This window comes from Mycteria americana, chromosome 7 (genome assembly GCF_035582795.1).
Source record: "Mycteria americana isolate JAX WOST 10 ecotype Jacksonville Zoo and Gardens chromosome 7, USCA_MyAme_1.0, whole genome shotgun sequence".
NCBI classification, from domain to species: Eukaryota; Metazoa; Chordata; class Aves; order Ciconiiformes; family Ciconiidae; genus Mycteria; species Mycteria americana.
This window is the reverse complement of record NC_134371.1, coordinates 41790837-41809097: the sequence shown is the minus strand read 5'-3', so window position 1 is coordinate 41809097 and position 18261 is coordinate 41790837. Positions and strand designations below refer to the sequence as shown.

Genomic DNA, 18261 nt, shown 5'->3' with positions numbered 1-18261 from the left:
TACAGGAAAGGCATCTTGTAACTCATGGTCTTTGTAAGTATTTTCCCAGAGAATACTGGCTACCAGGTGCGCTGTTTAGCTATACAGGTAATACCATGGCCCCTCAAAGTAGTAATTTCCTGCTTCAGATGATGGACATGTAAAAGATTTGGTTTTTAAGTTAATTTGTTCCTGGAAGGTGGCTTGTAGCCCAGGCTGATGGACAGTGTCATGCCATTTTCAGTCCAGGAAATCCAAACAAGCAGATTCAGTGTCAAAGGAGAAGGGTGTCAAGCTCCCACACCTTTTGCAGATATTCTAGGTACAAACATTGAACCTTTGTAGTACAACAGTAGTACTTCAGATGTGTATTCACCAGCCAGTGGTAAAATAATACAGCAATGCAAATACTTCATGCCAGTGTTGATGCTGGTGATCCAAAGGTGACAGAGCAGTGACTTCATTTGGAAGCCAGTTGTCGTTCTGACCCACTGTAATTTAAAGAGTAACTCTTCAATTTTTGAATTTCAACTTTTCAATTCGTTGGGTCTAGCCGTATTTATTCCTGGCTGAGCTACCAACACTGGTGGCAAGTGTGTTTTACGTGTTTGCTCACTTCCATTTGTTTCAGGAGTCACAGTGGACCAGTTGTGCCAGCACTCTGGTCATTGCCTCAATGCTGGAAACGCACACCACTGTCAGTGCCAGGTGGGTTACACTGGCAGTTACTGTGAAGTGCAGCTGGATGAGTGTGACTCCAGCCCCTGCCAGAATGGTGCTACCTGCCGGGATCACCTGGGTGGATACCAGTGCGAGGTAATGCACGGTGGTTTAGTAGGAAGAGGTCTAAATATTTAGAGCATTGTAATGCAAAGGAATCAAAAGAAATCGGAAACACATGCAAGTGGTAGAATTGCTTCAAAGAGGGGATAAAAGCAACCTGCACCTGGAAAGAATTTTTAATTTAGCTGTGGCAGAAGCAGTGTTCCTGAGAGGCTTTTAAGACTGAATTAGAGGTGTGATCATAAGGAGGTGTGGTTGATGGGCATTTGAACTCCTTGCCTCTTTGGAGACGGAGTTCTTATCTTGAAAGATTTTTTTGCCCGAGGTGTGGTTTATATTAAAATATACGTAGAATGCATTAAAGGAATGTTGTATTCTCCCTGTTGGATGGGCAAAGTATCCCTTGCCTCTCAGAGTGAGAGATGCCTTCCACTGCTTTCTGTTTCCTACAGCTGATGCAGAGAGCAGTGTAGACCATGCGATTATGGTATATCAACCTTCCTAAGCTTTTCAGAATGGTAGAACACCTTGGAAGCTCATGCCCAGAAGGAAAGGATGAGTTTTATGTAAACCTTAAGGCAAAACTGCTAAGCCAGTCTCAGTGCTAAAGGGTGTCGGGATTTGATCGCTATATTTTGCAGAAACGAAGAAGTCGCTCAAATTCAAACGTGCAGTGTGCTGTTGAGTAGTCACATGGTCAAGTTGTGTGCTTAAGCTGGCTGGCTCTGCAGCCCTTGAAATCACTTGCAGTTGTATAGCTACAAAGGCAGTCATAATCTGTCCCGTTGAGGGTTCGTTTTGTCTGTGTTAGCCTTTCTCAGATGTCTACTAATGTATCTGTTAGGAGAAGATTATTCACACTTATTTTTATACTGGCAGTGTGTGCCTGGATACCAGGGTGTCAACTGCGAATATGAAGTGGATGAATGCCAGTTTCAGCCCTGCCAGAATGGAGGAACATGTATAGACCTCGTCAATCATTTCAAGTGCTCCTGTCCACCAGGAACTCGGGGTATGAAGCTCAGCAATTAAGTGAATGTTACAAGAGTGAATTTTCCTTTCTGACTACTGGTTTCTTGACGCAGAGTCTAAAGGGAATGCATTATTTTCTTTGAAGAATGTTCCCAAAGTGCACTGAATCCCTTGAGATACATATTTTCTCTTTAAAAATAAGTGCTGCCTTTTTTTTCTTTTTTCTTTTTCTTTTTGCTTTTTTTCTTTTAAAGGAATAGGTCACAACAGTGTCCTTTGGGAATGTATGATCCGTCTTTGGCAATGGGGATAGACTAGATTACGGTTAAGGTCTCTCCCAACCCTATCTGTTTTGATATAGTAAATCCAAGGTTTCTTTTTGGCTAAGATGCTATGAAATATACAGGAAACTTGCTTAGTTCTTGCATAATTTCCAATGTCCTTACTTGCTTAAATTTTGGCCCTGTATTGTCCTCTGTCCTGGAGTCTTTTGTGGAAAAGAAGTTCAGTGCCTCTAGGCTAGCTTAAACTATTTCAGCAAATTTGAGCTCTTTTATTAAAAGCTCATTTTTTTAAAAAAAAGTCCACAGTTACATAATGGTGATTTTCAGTAAGTATGATTCCACAGCCTGTTTAATGTCGTGTTTCTTGAAACCTAACCTTCCATTTCCCTGTTATATCTGACCTGACGGCCCTGACTTCTACCTTTGAAAATATTCAGGATTGCACATTTTAACCCATCAGTGAATGCTTTCTCACTTGACTTTTTTTCTTAAGTTTATTTCTCAAGTCAGTTAAAGATTTTACATTCCTCTGAACTTACTTTTTCTTTCTGAAGTGTGTCATTTCAATGTAGGCAAAATCTCCAGTTGTGTGTCAGATAGAACTGAATTCTTGGTTCATATAGTAAGTTTAAGTAAAACTATAAAATAATCTAATATATTTGCCTCCTGCCCATGCATATTACTTTACTCATTCACTTTAGTGTGGCTGTCAGCACATTTCTCCAGTCTGGATAAGTGTTTATTTAATTGTAAATCATTTTGCTAGCAATTTTTCATGTATTGTTCTTAATTTGGTCCTCCAATTTAAAAAAAAAAAAGTTGCTTCTTATGTTTCTACATCAAAGTGTGTATTTATGTACCAACTTCTGCATTGCCAGAATTTCTGTGTTGTACTAAAGCACCCATCCTCCTTTTAGAGGTTCTGAATGTATTGCTCTTAATTCTTCGGTCTTTATTTGTCGAGATTAATTACTTTTTGGATGTGACTATTTTTTTTTTTTTTTAATGAAAGGAATTAGAAAAGATTGATATAATTACTTATGATACCAAGACTTAGCTTTTGTCCCTGACCCAGTTTGAAATGAATACTCTACTGATGCCAGTGTAAGCATCCTCCGTGTTTAGGTGAATGGCTTTACTTGCTCCAGATGAATCAACTGTATTAACGGACAAAACTCCTTGCTCAACTTACCTTCTCTGTCCCCTTTTATCGGTTATACCGTGTGGTGAAGGCAGAACCAGTACCAGACATTGTCCTTTGAAAGGGAACCCCGTAGGGAGAGGGAGAAAGTGCCATCCCTAGCCGGTGCTGAGAGTTTACTGTAAGTCCCCAGAAGTCAAACTGCAGGAATGGCATGCTGGCCAGGAATCTGTGTTTTATCACAGTTGCTTTTCTGTTGGTTTGTTGTTGCTTGTTTTAACGATGTTGCTACAAATGCTCTTTGCCAAGTTTCAGGGTTACCACCAAGTTAAATGAATGATGGGAAGCTCGCAGCCTTGCAAGGGCAGCACAGGGCTCTCTGGCTATGTTCAGTCGCAGGGCTAAATTGAGTGCATCTTTTTTGGTTTTGTTTTGTTTTTGTGTTTTTAATTATGCCCCTAAATTAAGTCAAGCATGAAAGCTGCTAAATACCAGTATGACCTACCATTGAGACAGCCTGGATCTAAAACACATGCTCCCTAGGTCTGATCTGAGCCTGGCTGTCTGCACGGGGTATGGATTGCATTAAGCTGGGATCTTTACCTGTTTATATCTGGGACTGTGTGTGACGCGGTCTTAAAACTTGACGAGCAGTGTAGGAAATGTGGCCATGACACCATATCCTCAAATTGTTACTTTTCACTGTCTTGACAGGCCGTTTCTGTGAGGAGAACGTCGATGACTGTGTTTCAGACTCAGGAGTACCCCGCTGCTTTAATGGAGGGCAGTGCCTTGACCAGGTTGGGGGCTACAGCTGTATTTGTCTCCCAGGCTTTGCAGGCGAGCGATGCGAGGGAGATATCAATGAATGTCTGTCTAATCCCTGTAACCCTCGTGGAAGTCTGGACTGTGTTCAGCTGATAAATGATTATACATGCATCTGTCGTAGTGCTTTTACTGGTGAGTAGTTGTAAACATGCTTCCAATTGCAGAGTAATACCTTGGAAAATGGTCATTCTTTCCCTTTCTGGCAGTCATGTTATCTAGTCACTTCCCTTTACAATATCTGATTGTTTCCCTACACCATGTCTCAGTTTTTAAACCAATCTTTCTTTTAAACCTTCTAAGAAATTTGGCTTCCAGAGCTGTCTCAGACAAAGGAATCTCCTGAGATACTTGGCTGCCAGGATTTTTTTTTTCTGTAGTGCTTTTCTCTCCTTCATAATTTCACATTTCTAATATTGGAAGTGTAACTGTTCACGTGTCAGCTTCTCCATGGCTTTTCCTTTCGCAAAGCAGCATATGAATTTTCTCTATAAATCAGTGTCATGGTGTCCATAATTAGCTTTTGGCCTCCTTTTCTACTCCTCGCTCCCTTTCTTCCTTACATTGGTGATGTGGTCAAGGATGCAATACTCTATGCGTAGATAGACTGTACATTCCTAGCTTAGTGATGTGATCCTTCCACAATCCAACTTTGAATCACAACTTTGCAAGAATTTCACACTGTGCAAACTTATGTCTCACTCTTTCTAGATCTCTTCTTTGTTAGTATTGCTGCTGTTCTGCTTTCTGCCTCCCACTGGGCGTAAGTTTGGGCTAATAGTCTCCAGATGTGTCTTAACTTTCAGCTTTCCAATTTCCATGTCAGTTTAACTTCTTATGTATTCAGTTTTCCTCCGTTAAAACCTTTCACTGTCCCTGCTTACCAGTGACCTTCTCTGCATGCTTTACCAATATTTTTTACTCTTTTTTTTCTTCCCTTAAAATTTAAAAGATGCTGTGATTTTCCACTAAATTTGTGATTGTCAGATGCAAAGAAATCACAAAGACATACATCTGAAGAATTCATGTAGTAGTTTTTGAATGCGTTACCTAGACTGACAAAAGAAGTTCCTAGAAGAGCGACATATGAGGGAAGTGGAGCCAGGCTAGCTAGTGGGACGCTGGTGCAGATCATCAGATAGGTTTATATTTAAGCCTGTCTGTTAAGCTTGCTTTTACGAATTATGCCTCATGTTGCTTCTGGCTCTCATGGAAAGGTTGCTGGAACTTGCAGTGTGGGGAGTGCAGACCTGCTGCACCCTAGGAGGAGCAGGGAGAGCTGCTGTGTCTCAGACATGAAATCTGTCTGGAAATGTTAGGCACGGAGGGGGAGCATGCTTCTTCCTCTAGCTGTTCGTCTTCTGCGCATTCCACATTGACCCTTCTGCCTGGGAGGGGACGGGGGTGGCTTTGCTGTGGTTTGTGACTGATAGGATGCCAGGACTCCATGGGCCATCCTGCCCTTTCTGCTCCTGTCTGCAAGCAGTCAGTCTTGGCTGCACATGTGTGGAGAGTTCTATTAACTTTTTCCTAGGGGGTCCAAGTCATGCTTAGGTCATCCTCATCTTTTTAAAGTCTGGTGTCGGAGTTTGACTCTGGGAGCTGCTGCAAATGCTGGTCAGTGCAGTAAGACCTCTCTGTCTAGCTGATCAGTCTGAGGAGGCTCTGCTTGCTTGTCCTATTCACTCATGTTGCATCTGGCCCTGAGGGTTGTTCATTCATGGTTAGAGCGTGATTTGCCCTTGGACTCATTGAGCATCTCCCAAAAAGTAAAGAAGTCTTAGGAACCCCCAAATTGATGTGGTACAGCACCTTCAGCCTCTGTGCCTGGCTGACTTGGGGGTGACAGCAGCAAATTCTGTCTGCGTGCTGGGTTGCCTGCATTCTTGAGGAGGCAGACAGGGTGGACTGTCTCCAAATATCCCTTGTGGATTCTGGCATTGTGCCTTCCTCTACCACTACTTTGGCAGCTACTTAGAGACCGTGTGTTATCTGAAGAGATGTTCCCTACCTGTTCTGAGGGGAGGGTCTCACTGGAGTGTTTGGCTTGTTGGCTATTCATTGGAGTGTTTTGCTTTGTGATTTTTTTTTTTTTTTTTTTTTAATATGCACACACACATTTCTCTGCTCTCTTCTCCCAATGTGTGTACATCTCAGGTCGTCACTGTGAGAGTGTAATAGACGTGTGTCCCCGGAAGCCTTGTCAGAACGGAGGTACCTGTGCTGTTGCCAGCAATATGCCGGATGGGTTCATCTGCCAGTGTCCTCCGGTAAGCACCATATCCTGAAACTGGATCGCCTGCCTCAGCTGTAGAGTTCTCTGGCTACAGTCTCATTAGTTTCACTGGTCCACTGTAGGTGAAGGTTATCTTTTCTGTACTACTTGCAAAGCTATGTCCTTGGACACTCTTTACCCACATCCTTTAGTTTATCTACTTAGCTGGGAAACCCAGGGCTTCCAGGTGCCCTAGGAGAGTGATGCTGCCTGTTGTTATCCCAAACAATTCTGTTGTTGAAGCAGGATAGCTGGCTTTTCTGTCTGAAACCTAGCGTTAAATTTCAACTTTTTTTTTTGCTATCCTGTGTTCTCTGTGCTTACTGCAAGATTCCCCTTGTTCGTGGCACTTCTAAGTCCGTTTCAAAATGTAATAGAGCCTTGTAAGTTCATAGTTTATCCCTGAGGCTAGATCCAGAAATCATGGCTCCTGCAGTGAGGCTAGAGGAATTATAGGAAAGAAAGGGTTTGCACGTCACACCTTGCCTCCGGCCCTCGGAACGTTGAAGAATAAGTTTGTGAGCCTGGTTGTTTTGCTTTTTTTTTCCCCACGTAGGGTTATTCTGGAGCAAAATGTGAGTTCAGCAGCCACAGTACTTGTGGACAAGTGAAATGCAAGAAGGGGGAGCAGTGCATCCAGACATCTTCTGGTCCACGATGCTATTGCCCCAAGCTGTCTGTGGGAGAGGAATGCCAGACAAACACGGGTTGTGCCAGTGCCCCCTGCCAGAATGGTGGAAGCTGCCACCCTCATTCTCAGCCTCCTTACTATTATTGTCAGTGCCCTGCTCACACCCAAGGCAGTCAGTGTGAACAGCCTGTAACTTTCAGCCCAGAGCCCCGAGGATGTTTGGATTCCCAGTGTGCAGAAAAAGCAAAAGATGGGTATTGTGACGAAGACTGTAACACTCATGCCTGCCAGTGGGATGGAGGCGACTGCTCCCTGACAATGGAAGATCCTTGGGCCAACTGCTCCTCTTCGTTGCGCTGCTGGATGCTTTTCAATGGACAGTGTGACGAGTTCTGCAACACACCCGAGTGCCTGTTTGACAACTTTGAATGTCAGCAAAATAGCAAAACATGCAAGTAAGGCTTGATCCTGAGAACGGTTTCTCTGTGTCACTAATATATCTCCTGCTAGCGCTTTCAGTAGTTGGTATGCTTCATGCCTGCTGCTCCCATTTCTTCTGTTGTTTCTGTTGCTGGTCGTTGCTCTTGCTGAAAGTTTGGCATCAAGGAGCTTCCTCTGCTTTGTGTACTTTTTGTCTATTTTTGGAAGGAAGTTCTGGAATTTGTATGCTATGGACTAAGCTGATAGCCTGAGCAATGGTAATGTCTTAACCTGCTTGATGGATGTGCCCTGCTTTCTGTGGAAATGTAAATAGGAGGTACTACTGTACTAGATTTTAATAGTACTGCCTCCTATCCTGAATTTCACTCCATACCAGCAATACCTCTATTTTTATCCCAGCTGTATTTGCTACCTCTGAACATGTTTTCCAGCTTGTTTGTCATGGCACTTCTTTCTCTTCAGTTATTTGTGATAAATGCTACAGCTTTGCTGTGATGATTCTTCCTTGGTGAGGCAGGAGGTGTTATAGCTTTATCTTAGTAAACAGAATAAGCAGTTCTCTTCCACTGGTGCCAGAACTGAACCACGTGTTCCTGGAGTGTTCTGTGCTTCCTACTTCCACTCTGCCAGATTGCAAGCTTATCCTGGGGTTATATTTCTTCTCCTTATATCCTGAATATGCATGTTATTTTACCTCAAATTATTATGAAGAGTGTAAGGCCTTGGCCCCGAGACTGCAGGTATACTGTACAGAATGTGTATGTCCTATATGCTGCCTGAAACCCTTTCACTGTTCTAGGTATGACAAGTATTGTGCAGATCACTACGCAGATGGCCGCTGTGACCAGGGCTGTAATAGTGAGGAGTGTGGCTGGGACGGTCTGGACTGTGCTGGTGACAAGGCTGAGAAGCTGGCAGAAGGGACCCTAATCATTGTGGTCTTGATGCCCCCTGACGAGCTGCTGGGTGACGTTCGCAGCTTCTTGCGCACTTTGGGAACTCTCCTGCACACCAATCTGAGAATCAAGCTGGACTCCCAGGGAAAACCCATGGTATTCCCATACTATGGGGAGAAATCAGCAGCACGGAGTCGGCGATCACTTGTGGTCATTCGCAAGCACAGAGAACTAGAGCGAGAGGTCATTGGGTGAGTGGATGCCTTTGTGTTCCTCTGGTCTTGTTATGCTGGTAGCTGTTGGGGGCATTCTGGACCTTTTGGGGCTGTAGCCCATCTATGATTTTATGGGGAAATGTAAAGCTATTGCAACTGCCAAATTCAGTGCTAGGGCGGAAGGATTAACTTAAAAGGCCACAGTTTAACCTAGTGCTTTGGCAAAAGTTTCTGTTGCTGACTTCTGTGCCCTTTTACTGTGTTTTTGCAGCACCAGGGTGTTCCTGGAGATTGACAACCGTCAGTGTGCAGAGGATTCAGAGCAATGCTTTCAGAACACAGAAGCTGCTGCAGCTCTCTTAGCTGCTCAGGCCATCAAGGGCATGTTGCCCTATCCTTTTGTGTCTGTCCAAAGTAAGTAATTGCAGAGGGAAAATCGCTTGTGGAGGAAGGCAGTCAGTAAACTTGGGCTTGCAAAATTCATGCTCAGATTATTGATCATACATCTCACTGTTCAGCATGGGTTTTGGGAGCTAATTTATTTGTCCCCATTACAGAAGTATGTATGTGCAATATACTTATTCTGCTCTGAGAGGATGTCTGGTTAGTAAGGCAGGGCATTTAAGTTTGGAGCCTAGTCATTTTAATACCTGGAGAAACAGTAATCTCTCATGTGCTGCAGCAATGTGTCACACTGCAGTGATCTTGTCTGCACTAAAAACCATTCATGTGCTCTAAGCCATGAATTCAATGAAAAAGTTGCCATTAGAGGGAGGGGGGGAAGGCATTCCTCAGTCTACGAGACATTTTCTCCTCTGTATGTAATCACTTTGATTTCTGCTCCCCTCTCCCTCAGTCTGAGATTCGGCTGCAACCTCATAGTAGATTGGTAATATTACTATTTCTAGTTAGGTCATGCTCATGTCTTTATGTAGATCAGCTCTCTCCACACTGATTCAGGGTGGCTGTCTTCAGCCAGCAGGACTCTTGAGGAAGGCGCAAGATCTTCAGTTCAGCAGTCATATACTCTAAAAAAACACTTTGAGAATCAAGATCAAGGGAAGCCAGAAAGACAGGATGTATTCTTACAACAGTTGCAGCAGAGCCTAAATTTCCTCAAGCCTTTGCTCTAAATGCATCACAGTATAGAGACAATACACTCTCTGTGGGGAAGACTCGAAGTGCGAAAAGAAGGTATGGAGGTTGAAGATCATTGTCGCCACTTTGTTAATCTCATTGTATTTTTACTGGAATTTTTAGGTGAACCCTTGTTACCACCGAAGACCCAGTTGCTTTACCTACTTGCTGTGGCAGCTTTGATCATCCTATTAATCCTTCTCTTGGGTGTGATGATGGCAAAGCGTAAGCGCAAACATGGTTCCCTGTGGCTCCCAGAGGGCTTTATTCTGCGCAGGGATCCTAGTAATCATAAGCGCAGAGAGCCAGTTGGGGAAGATGCTGTTGGACTCAAGTAAGTTTGCATTTAGGCCACTGACTGTGTTTACTAGCATGTTAGAGGATTTTGAGAACGTGCTGTATAAATCTTTCATTAAAGGCACTTAACTTCATAGAGAAAGCTGTCTTTCAAGCTAAAACTTCTTAGGCTATTTCTCTAAATTTTAATACATCTGTTTTGGACAGAAGAACTTTAATTAACTGTAATCTATAAAATGCTAGTAAGGAATCTGATCTCCTGGTTATGTTTGGTTTTTGGGCACTCTGTTTAGTTCAGCAGTTGGGTACCGTTTGCATAATTTCCTCCTGCATTAGGTGTGACATTTTTAGGCTGATAGGTGACAACGAACTTTTAATACATCTAGCTCAATGCATTAAAGACATGAGTCAGAAATAATGGAAAGTTTCAAAAGAAGAATCCCATTTATGCAGTTTTGGCTTTCTACTGAATTAATCAAGCTTGCAGTTCTAAGTGCATTTAATGCCACTGTTGGCTGGCTGAGATTTCTCATTTCTTTGTCCCTCTGTTTGCAAGCTGCCACACTTGCAAGCATCCCATCCTTGGTCTCTGCAGGCTAGTATAAGAAGCAGTAGTAGCACCTGCAGGTCAGCCTGCAATGTGATGTGTTCTCCTTGTTTGTTAGAAATCTGTCAGTCCAGATACCAGAGGGAAACCTGGCAGATTCTGGACCAACTGAACACTGGGCAGGTGATGGTGGACCTCAGCCAAAGAGAGCAAAGGTAAGGAGCTCCGAGACTTGAATATCGCATGCTTACCACTGAAACTGCTAGTGAGGAAAACAGCTGCATTACCTTCCAGAGTATGCCCCTTGCTCAAAACCTCCCTTTGCTTAGGTGTTTGTAATATATAACTAATGATATCTGAGGAGCAAATCCTCAGGTTAACACTGCCACCACAGGCCAGTAGGAAAAACAGGTGACTTCTGTTCTGGTGTCCCCTCCCTACCCAGGCCCTGCTGCATCAAAGGGAAGAGAAGGTTAACAGTAGTGTAATGTCTTGCAGGCCTGATAACATATGGTGGGAGTTTGAAAGCTGGGAATACCAAGCAGAGGTAAATGGAGACCATCAGTAGCTTAAAACAAACAAACAATGCCCCTCCCCCCCCCCCCCAAAAAAAAAAAACAAAACAAACAAACAAACAAACAAACAAAAAAACAAAAACCAAACCCCAAAACAACAACAAAACCCCCAAAACCAAACAAAAACCCCAACAAAACTAAGAAAACCCCAAGAACTTTCAGTGTCTTTGGCCACTTGGTGAGCATTTTGAAGCAACTACTTATTTCCTGTGCTCAGGCTGAGGATCAAGCCTTGCTCCCGGAAGGTGATGAGCAGATAGATCAGCGCCAGTGGACACAGCAGCACTTGGAGGCAGCGGACGTCTGTGGGAGCACGTCACTAGCCCTTACGCCACCTCAAGTAGATCAAGAAGTGGATGTGCTGGATGTCAATGTCAGAGGGCCAGGTCAGTACTCTGAGTATCCATGTGTTCTGCCAGCCAGCCACCGACCTCCCCTGTCTCAAATGGCTGGGCTGTTAACGTTTAAGAATTATATGTAGTATACAGGAACACTAGCAGAAATTTTACGGTACTCAAGGAAAGCTCATATGCGCTCTAGAAAAGAAAGCTGGAGAGATTGGATCATGGTCTCTAGCACATGGGATATCATGTAACCAGGAGAAAGAGTTCACTTAGCAAGCACCTGTAGGAACTACAGCGATAGGATCTCCTTTATAACAATGCATGCCTAAAAGATATTATCAGAATGCCATTGCGGCAGAAATTTGGAATGCATAGTTGTGCTGGAAATAACCCCCCTAGCTTCTCCAGCTGGATCACTGCAGAAATTTGTGGCAGACTTCACTAAGGACCAATTGAGCAGGGTTTATACCTGAGGTGTCTGTTATCTGGGGTGGAAGCAAGGATGGTCTTTTCCTGAATAAGATGACTTCTGGCAGACAGTATACCCTGATTAGCAGTGTGTGAGACATCTGTGCTGGAACAGAGCGTCAATGCAGCAAGCTTGTTAATGAGGTTTTTTTTTTTATTCGCTGATTTATATCCTCAACTTACGAATTCAGTGAGTTGATCACCATAACACAACTGTGAACTTTGAAGGAAACTTCTTTAACACGCATATGTGCACACAGGCTTGCTCTCTTTCAGTCTGAAATGACTAGATGCAGTAAGAATGCTCTGCTGCTTTTTCTAAGTGTATCACTAAGGCTGTGTAACCTGATAAGGGACTGAGTGGGTCATCTGGTAATAACAGATTCCTGTGTTCTGAGAAGAGAGAGTTGACCAAGAACTTTATCCTGGTCGGAAGAGCTGCAAGGATGGCTATTGTTCATATGCAGAGAAATGATTCTGATGATATTGCCGTAATGGCTTTTTGTTGGATTTTGTGGGAATATTTCCATGCAATTTAATGATGACTGGACTCATTCTCTCAGTTCCCTTCTATTGTCTTTTCTGCTCCTTGACTCGTTAGCTCTCCTAAATGCAAAGCACAGGGAAGGAGGGATTTCTGTGTAATGACTGTGAGAACATAAACCATCCGTTTCTGCCAAATTTAAGCTTTTCTTTATTTCTCCTATTGAAGCTTCTAGTTGTGTGGTGGGCTAAAAGCTTTCCAAGTGCAGGCAATAATGTTCTTAAGTCTTCAGACTGCTTATTTTCACATTCACTCAAAGCTTTGTCCAACAATAGCGATGCAATAATACTGACCTGTGAGTTGCTTTCCTGCCATTCAGATGCAACTGTGAAGCTTGCAGCAAGCTGCTGTAAGTTATCCCCCTCCACGGCATCAGAAGCAAGCAGCTGAGTTACTGTCAGGGGAAGAAATCATTTAAAAAGTCAGAGAAGTGTGGGAATAATGGGTTAGTAAGGAGGGCTAGGATTCCTCACAGTTAATGTAGGTATTCATCTGCCCTGGCCACCTTTCTCTTCCTTTGCAGGCAGAGGGAAGAAATAGGCACTTCTGAGAGGTAGTTCATCTCTGTCTCAGGCAAAAGTTTCCTGAAGGCTGGATGGCTCATGCTCCAGTAATGCCTTGCTGCCCCTAATTACAAAGGGTGTTGAGGCTGACTGACTTGGGTGCAGGTGTCTGGGCTGGAGCCATCTGAAGCTGGGTGAGTTAGATCCTGGCCACAGGTCCAGGTGGCAGGTAAAACAATAGAGATCTTTTCTAGAGAGAGGCGAGGCAAGTCGAAACGCCTCGGTATACCAAAGGAGTGTTCCCTCTCTTAATCTAGCACCTTCTGCAGTCTCTCGAGTTTTGGGGGATCCAAGAGGTCCAGTCTCCTAGAGAATTATTGCCTAGAGATTTTGCCAGTGGGTTCTCTACATCCCAGCTTTCAGTATATTGTTGCTGTGTGAGAGTCCTTCAGCTGTACCTGTCTGTTGAACTTCTGGCTTTACCATCTCGCTCTGAGTTTTACATTTACTCAGGGGCTGTATTCTTGAAAGACAGCAAACAGAAGAGTTTTTATAAAATGCTGCTGTCACTTTTGTCTCCCCATGCTGTTCTTTCTCTGTGTCCCCCAGAGTGGTGAGGACGTTCTTTTCACTGGAGTTATTGTGAGTGTGTAACCAGGGTAATGCAATTATAGGCATAACTGGTAACACCACCTATAATTAAAACTGATTAACTGTCCCTATTATATGCCCCCTTTTTCAGTTACTAAAACTTCAGTGGTTCAGACTGGAATTTTCCATGCTGTGTGTCTGCCTCCAGCTGGATCCTTTTGGGTTCTTTTCCAACTATTTCAGAGAACAAGCTTGAAGGAGGAAAAAAGACATTGTGTCCTCAGCTTTTTTTTAGTAGTCCATCAAGCACTTAATTGTGACGGTCTAACTGGATGTGCTTTTTGCTAGCCTCATAAAACTGCCCGTGTGTGGCCAACTTTCAAAGCTCTGAAAAGAGCTGGACATACCTGAGACACTTTTTGGAAGGTGGCAGCTAATTTTTCCAAGGATTTAATGCATACTGCAGCTGTGTCCCTATAGAGCAGCTAGGTATGATCCGTCCAGGACTACTGCAGTGATTGAGCAAGCAAGACCTTTCCTGTGAGTGCTTTTCGCAGGGCTGCACTGCTGGAGAAAAGGAAAGCTCCTTTCTGTGCTCCGTCTCTCTGCTCTTTGTGTTGGGGCAGTATGGAGGAGACCACAGCCTGACTTGAATACTGAGAAGTATTCATTTGGGGCAAGGAAGCAGAGCCAGCAGTGGGAGGGAGAAGCACAAAAGGAGGTATAGCCTTGCACAACAGGCAAGAGGATCCATAGACAGAACTGGATCTTGGAACTGAACCCAGGCCCATACGTCAGCGCTTCGCTGCCGTCCAGCAAATCCTGAGAAAGTAGCTCGGCGAAAGCCCGTGTGTCCTGTGATTGTGAGCCACCAGGAGGAGCGTGCATGCTGCTGCTGCCAGCCTGGCTGGGGAGCAGACCTGGAGGCCACGGCCCTCATCTCTGCGGGTGCTCGACACTGTTCCCTGTGGTAGAACGATAGATTTCTAGAAAGTTTTGGAACTGCTGTAGGATAGAGAGTCAGGAAAGCCTGGTGATCAGAAGTCGGGAAGTGGGTCAGGGCATTAGAACTCTGTATGTTACTTTCAATAGGAGATCGTCGCCTTGTTTATCTGCACAGAATCCTAATTCTGCCATCACACCGTATGCCTTTCTGCGGGGCTCACGCACTTCATTCAGTGCAGATAGTGCCCTGCAGATTGAGAGTTGTGCAGGCAGGGAAGCTGTTGTCTGTGGGGTCCAGGAATGTCCCCTGCTTGTACGTGGAATAAATTGGGCAGTTGCTGAAAGATTGTCTTGAATTTCTGCTAGCAAGCCACACTGGAGAAGCAAAATTTGTGTTCAGCTTTGCAGAGCTCCAGTGGGGCACTTAGCACAGAGTGTTTCACTCCTGCTGCCATCTTAGTCCCTCTTACTTTCCAGGTGCCTGCGATGTGTGTGGAAGTAAAGCAGTAAAATCAGTAAGCAAGCATTAGTGTCTACAGTTGGAGTCTTTGGTTTTAGGTAGTGAACATACCGTAAAGTTCAGAGTGTGCTGAAACTGAAGCACTTGGCATTTGATAGGTTGCTGAAAATATGTGGAGATGTTTCATTAACAAGGGTGAAAAATCTTCCTGGTGAATAGGGTGAATAGTCTTCCTGGACCACCCTCTCTGATCAGCAGACAGGGAGGGGAGGTTCTTCCAAGGGAGCTAAGTTAAATTAGAGGTTTGGAGGAGCCTTTCTCCTTCCAGTGGCAATGGAAGGATCCTGGTTGGATGAACATGAATTTAGCCTTTGTGGATGTCCCATCAGTGTGAGCCCATCACTGGAGACGTGTGGAGAGACACAAGTATCTTTCAAAGCACTCAAACTGTGGTGAGACTTCCAGCAATTTGTAGCTGCGGGCAGTCCATGCTGCGATGGAGGGGTGCATTGCGTGTGTGTAGGATGCTACTGGTACACCAGTGAATAATACTGGATTAGATCCTGTTCCATGGTCCCTTCCTACATGGTGTACTTCTGTGAAACTACAGCGTGTGCTTGATTAGTTTGTTTAGGGCTCTGGTCATGGACGTTATTAAAAGCAAAATGAGGTTGGTTCAGGCAGTTGTACTGTGGTGCTTTTCAGCTTTGGGTGCTTGACTCACAACTTCAGGTTCCTTCTAATGAAGACTTTGGTGTATAATAGATATAAAGGCTTTTGTCTGCATTTCTCTTCAGGTTACTATCTGCAAAATGCCACCAATAATCGGTGGCTAGTTGTCCAGTATTTTTTCTCTGTAAATTGTTTCTTTTCCCCAGGTATGTGATTAGAACATCCACATGAATAGTTATAGTTATTCATCTGAAGTCTTTGATTTTTATAGCCCTTGCTTCTCTTTAGGAACTTAGCTAGCCTTTACATTTTGAGGAATTTTTTCACTTTAGGAGCAAACATTTTTTGTTTTATAATGATCTTACTTATTTGAGAAGTATCTGAGTTCTGTTGGGGTTGCAGTAAGTATTAAAGGCCTGCTTGGAAGGAAAACAACTCACTAACTATTGAGCTTTAAGTCTGAGTTAAAGTGACTGGAGGGATTGTCTCTAGCTGTAGGTGCTCAAGGGGAGGGGATTGTGTGAGGGTTTCCTTTCCTTTGCTGTCACTGTCAGGTTACTATGATAACATCTCTTCTGTTGCAGATGGATGTACTCCACTTATGTTGGCATCTCTGCGTATGGGCAGCTCCGATATTAGCGAGGATGATGAGGATGCAGAAGATTCCTCAGCAAATATAATAACAGATTTGATCTATCAAGGCGCCAACCTGCAGGCCCAAACAGACCGTACCGGGGAGATGGCACTGCACTTAGCAGCCCGTTATTCAAGAGCAGACGCTGCAAAACGTTTGCTGGATGCTGGTGCGGACGCTAATGCACGGGACAACATGGGACGGACTCCCCTGCACGCAGCTGTAGCTGCTGATGCCCAGGGTGTCTTCCAGGTACAGTAGTTGAAGAACCCATTTTAGAGTAGCTGTGCTCTGGAATTATATGAGCCTGCCCAAGCTGTGTTCACACACAGCCTTGCTCTCATGCCTTCCACAGTGTGATGGCCAGGCAGAACTGTATTTTACATCCAGTTTCCTCAGGTAGTCATAGCTTGAAGAGCTCAGCATGCATAAATCATCTGGCATGTATTTATTTGGTCTGTTTACCTCTGTCACCTATTATCTGGATCCTTGCATTTCAGTGCTCAGGCTGCTTTTTCATTATAAAGTTTCTCTTGAGTTTCTGCCAAATCCTCAGTTTTGCTCTGCAGTGGTATTGAAAAAAATCTGTCTTTCCCTGTTGTCCAGATCCTGATCCGTAACAGAGTGACAGACTTGGATGCTCGGATGAATGATGGAACGACCCCGTTAATTCTGGCGGCACGGCTGGCTGTGGAAGGAATGGTGGCTGAGCTAATTAATTGCCAGGCAGATGTGAATGCCGTAGATGACCACGGTAATGTGAACAGGACGTACTGGGCTGGGCAAACATTTGTCATGGTGTGAGCAAGGAGGGGTGGGCTTCTGCTCTACCGGAGTGTGGGCTGCTCATAAATTCTGTAGCTAAATCAGACACTAGGCTCTCCTGCAGAAGTCCTCCCAGCAGTAATAAACTGCAGGCTGCCGCACAGTGACTTGGTTAGACAGTCTTGGAAGAGAAGCAGAAGAAATACGGGGTTGGATATTCTGGGATTTTCTGGACTGCAGACATGACTCTGTGGATAGGTTATTTAAAAAAATAAAAGTAAAAAAATCCCAGAGCAAGGGCTGAAAGTCCCATTGCAGTTTGGTAACATAGGGTATGTCACAGCGTGGTGATTTCCAAAGTGTAAATGTGACTTCAGGACATGTTCGCATGCTGTGAGCTGCACTGCAGTTGCTTTCTTCCCTCAGTGTACTCTGTCCATATTGGTGCTTTAGAAAATAGCTCCTCGGTTTGTTACTGAAGTTGTTGGGTTTCCCTGCAGGTAAATCTGCTCTTCACTGGGCTGCTGCTGTCAACAACGTGGAAGCAACACTAGTGCTGCTGAAAAATGGAGCCAACAGAGACATGCAGGATAACAAGGTACAGTTTGGGTGGGCTCAGCATGGCTGTCCTTCCTAACACAAAGCATCTCTTTGCTGTTTGAAGTGAGCCGAGTTCAGATTTTCTAAACTGGGTGCTCAGTGCAGGTCTTCCAAGCCCAGACTGTGACTGGAACTCTTCCCAAGTGCTGGATGTCCTGTAGGATTTCTGATGTGGGAGAGCAGTTATCTTCCTTGTGTGGCCAAGTCCCAGGCATCAATGCTGTCCTGGTTTTCTTGCAGAAAAGGAAAGCAATATGCAGTCAGTGGTGTGTGAGAGCACCAGGGTGAAGTGCTGCTGGTGTCAAGCAGCTGGATTCTGGTTAGCAGAGAGCCAGATCTGGCAGCACAGCAGCAGTCACATTTCCAGGGATCTCAAAGCAGGGTGGATATGGGGGAGAAGCCCCTCTGTTTGAGAGACAGTCTGCCCTGTGCAGACCTCCTGTAGCTTCACTGTTAGTTTTTGCTGTGTCTTAGTCCTTGATTTCTTTCCTCTACCTAGGATTTCTTTTTTGGATTATTACGTATTGCTCAGTGGATTTGAGAGCTACCCACAAGCTGCAGTTCTTCACTGGGGTGTTATAGTCCTTCGTACCTTTCCCTCATAGGGGACAATGGGAGAAAGGCACCAAATGCTTTCACGGTTCCTCCAAGGACCCATGGCAGAATAGTGCACTTCCTGGGGGGATAGTTTAGCCTGTGCGCTCCACTGCCATGTATGAAATAATCTCCTGTAATCA

General features: G+C 44.4%; 1 protein-coding gene across 1 annotated transcript in view; it reads left to right on the top strand.

Annotated features, from left to right (window-relative positions):
* The window catches only part of NOTCH2 (notch receptor 2), an 88655-nt gene that overhangs the window by 66483 nt on the left and 3911 nt on the right, over positions 1-18261 (top strand). The window contains exons 20-32 of the mRNA XM_075508087.1: positions 611-795; positions 1642-1774; positions 3874-4119; positions 6142-6254; positions 6816-7345; positions 8131-8478; positions 8714-8856; positions 9703-9913; positions 10542-10638; positions 11216-11384; positions 16110-16411; positions 16766-16913; positions 17425-17522. Coding sequence (XP_075364202.1) covers positions 611-795; positions 1642-1774; positions 3874-4119; positions 6142-6254; positions 6816-7345; positions 8131-8478; positions 8714-8856; positions 9703-9913; positions 10542-10638; positions 11216-11384; positions 16110-16411; positions 16766-16913; positions 17425-17522 — 2723 coding nt within the window. The remainder of the gene's footprint in view (positions 1-610; positions 796-1641; positions 1775-3873; positions 4120-6141; positions 6255-6815; positions 7346-8130; positions 8479-8713; positions 8857-9702; positions 9914-10541; positions 10639-11215; positions 11385-16109; positions 16412-16765; positions 16914-17424; positions 17523-18261) is intronic.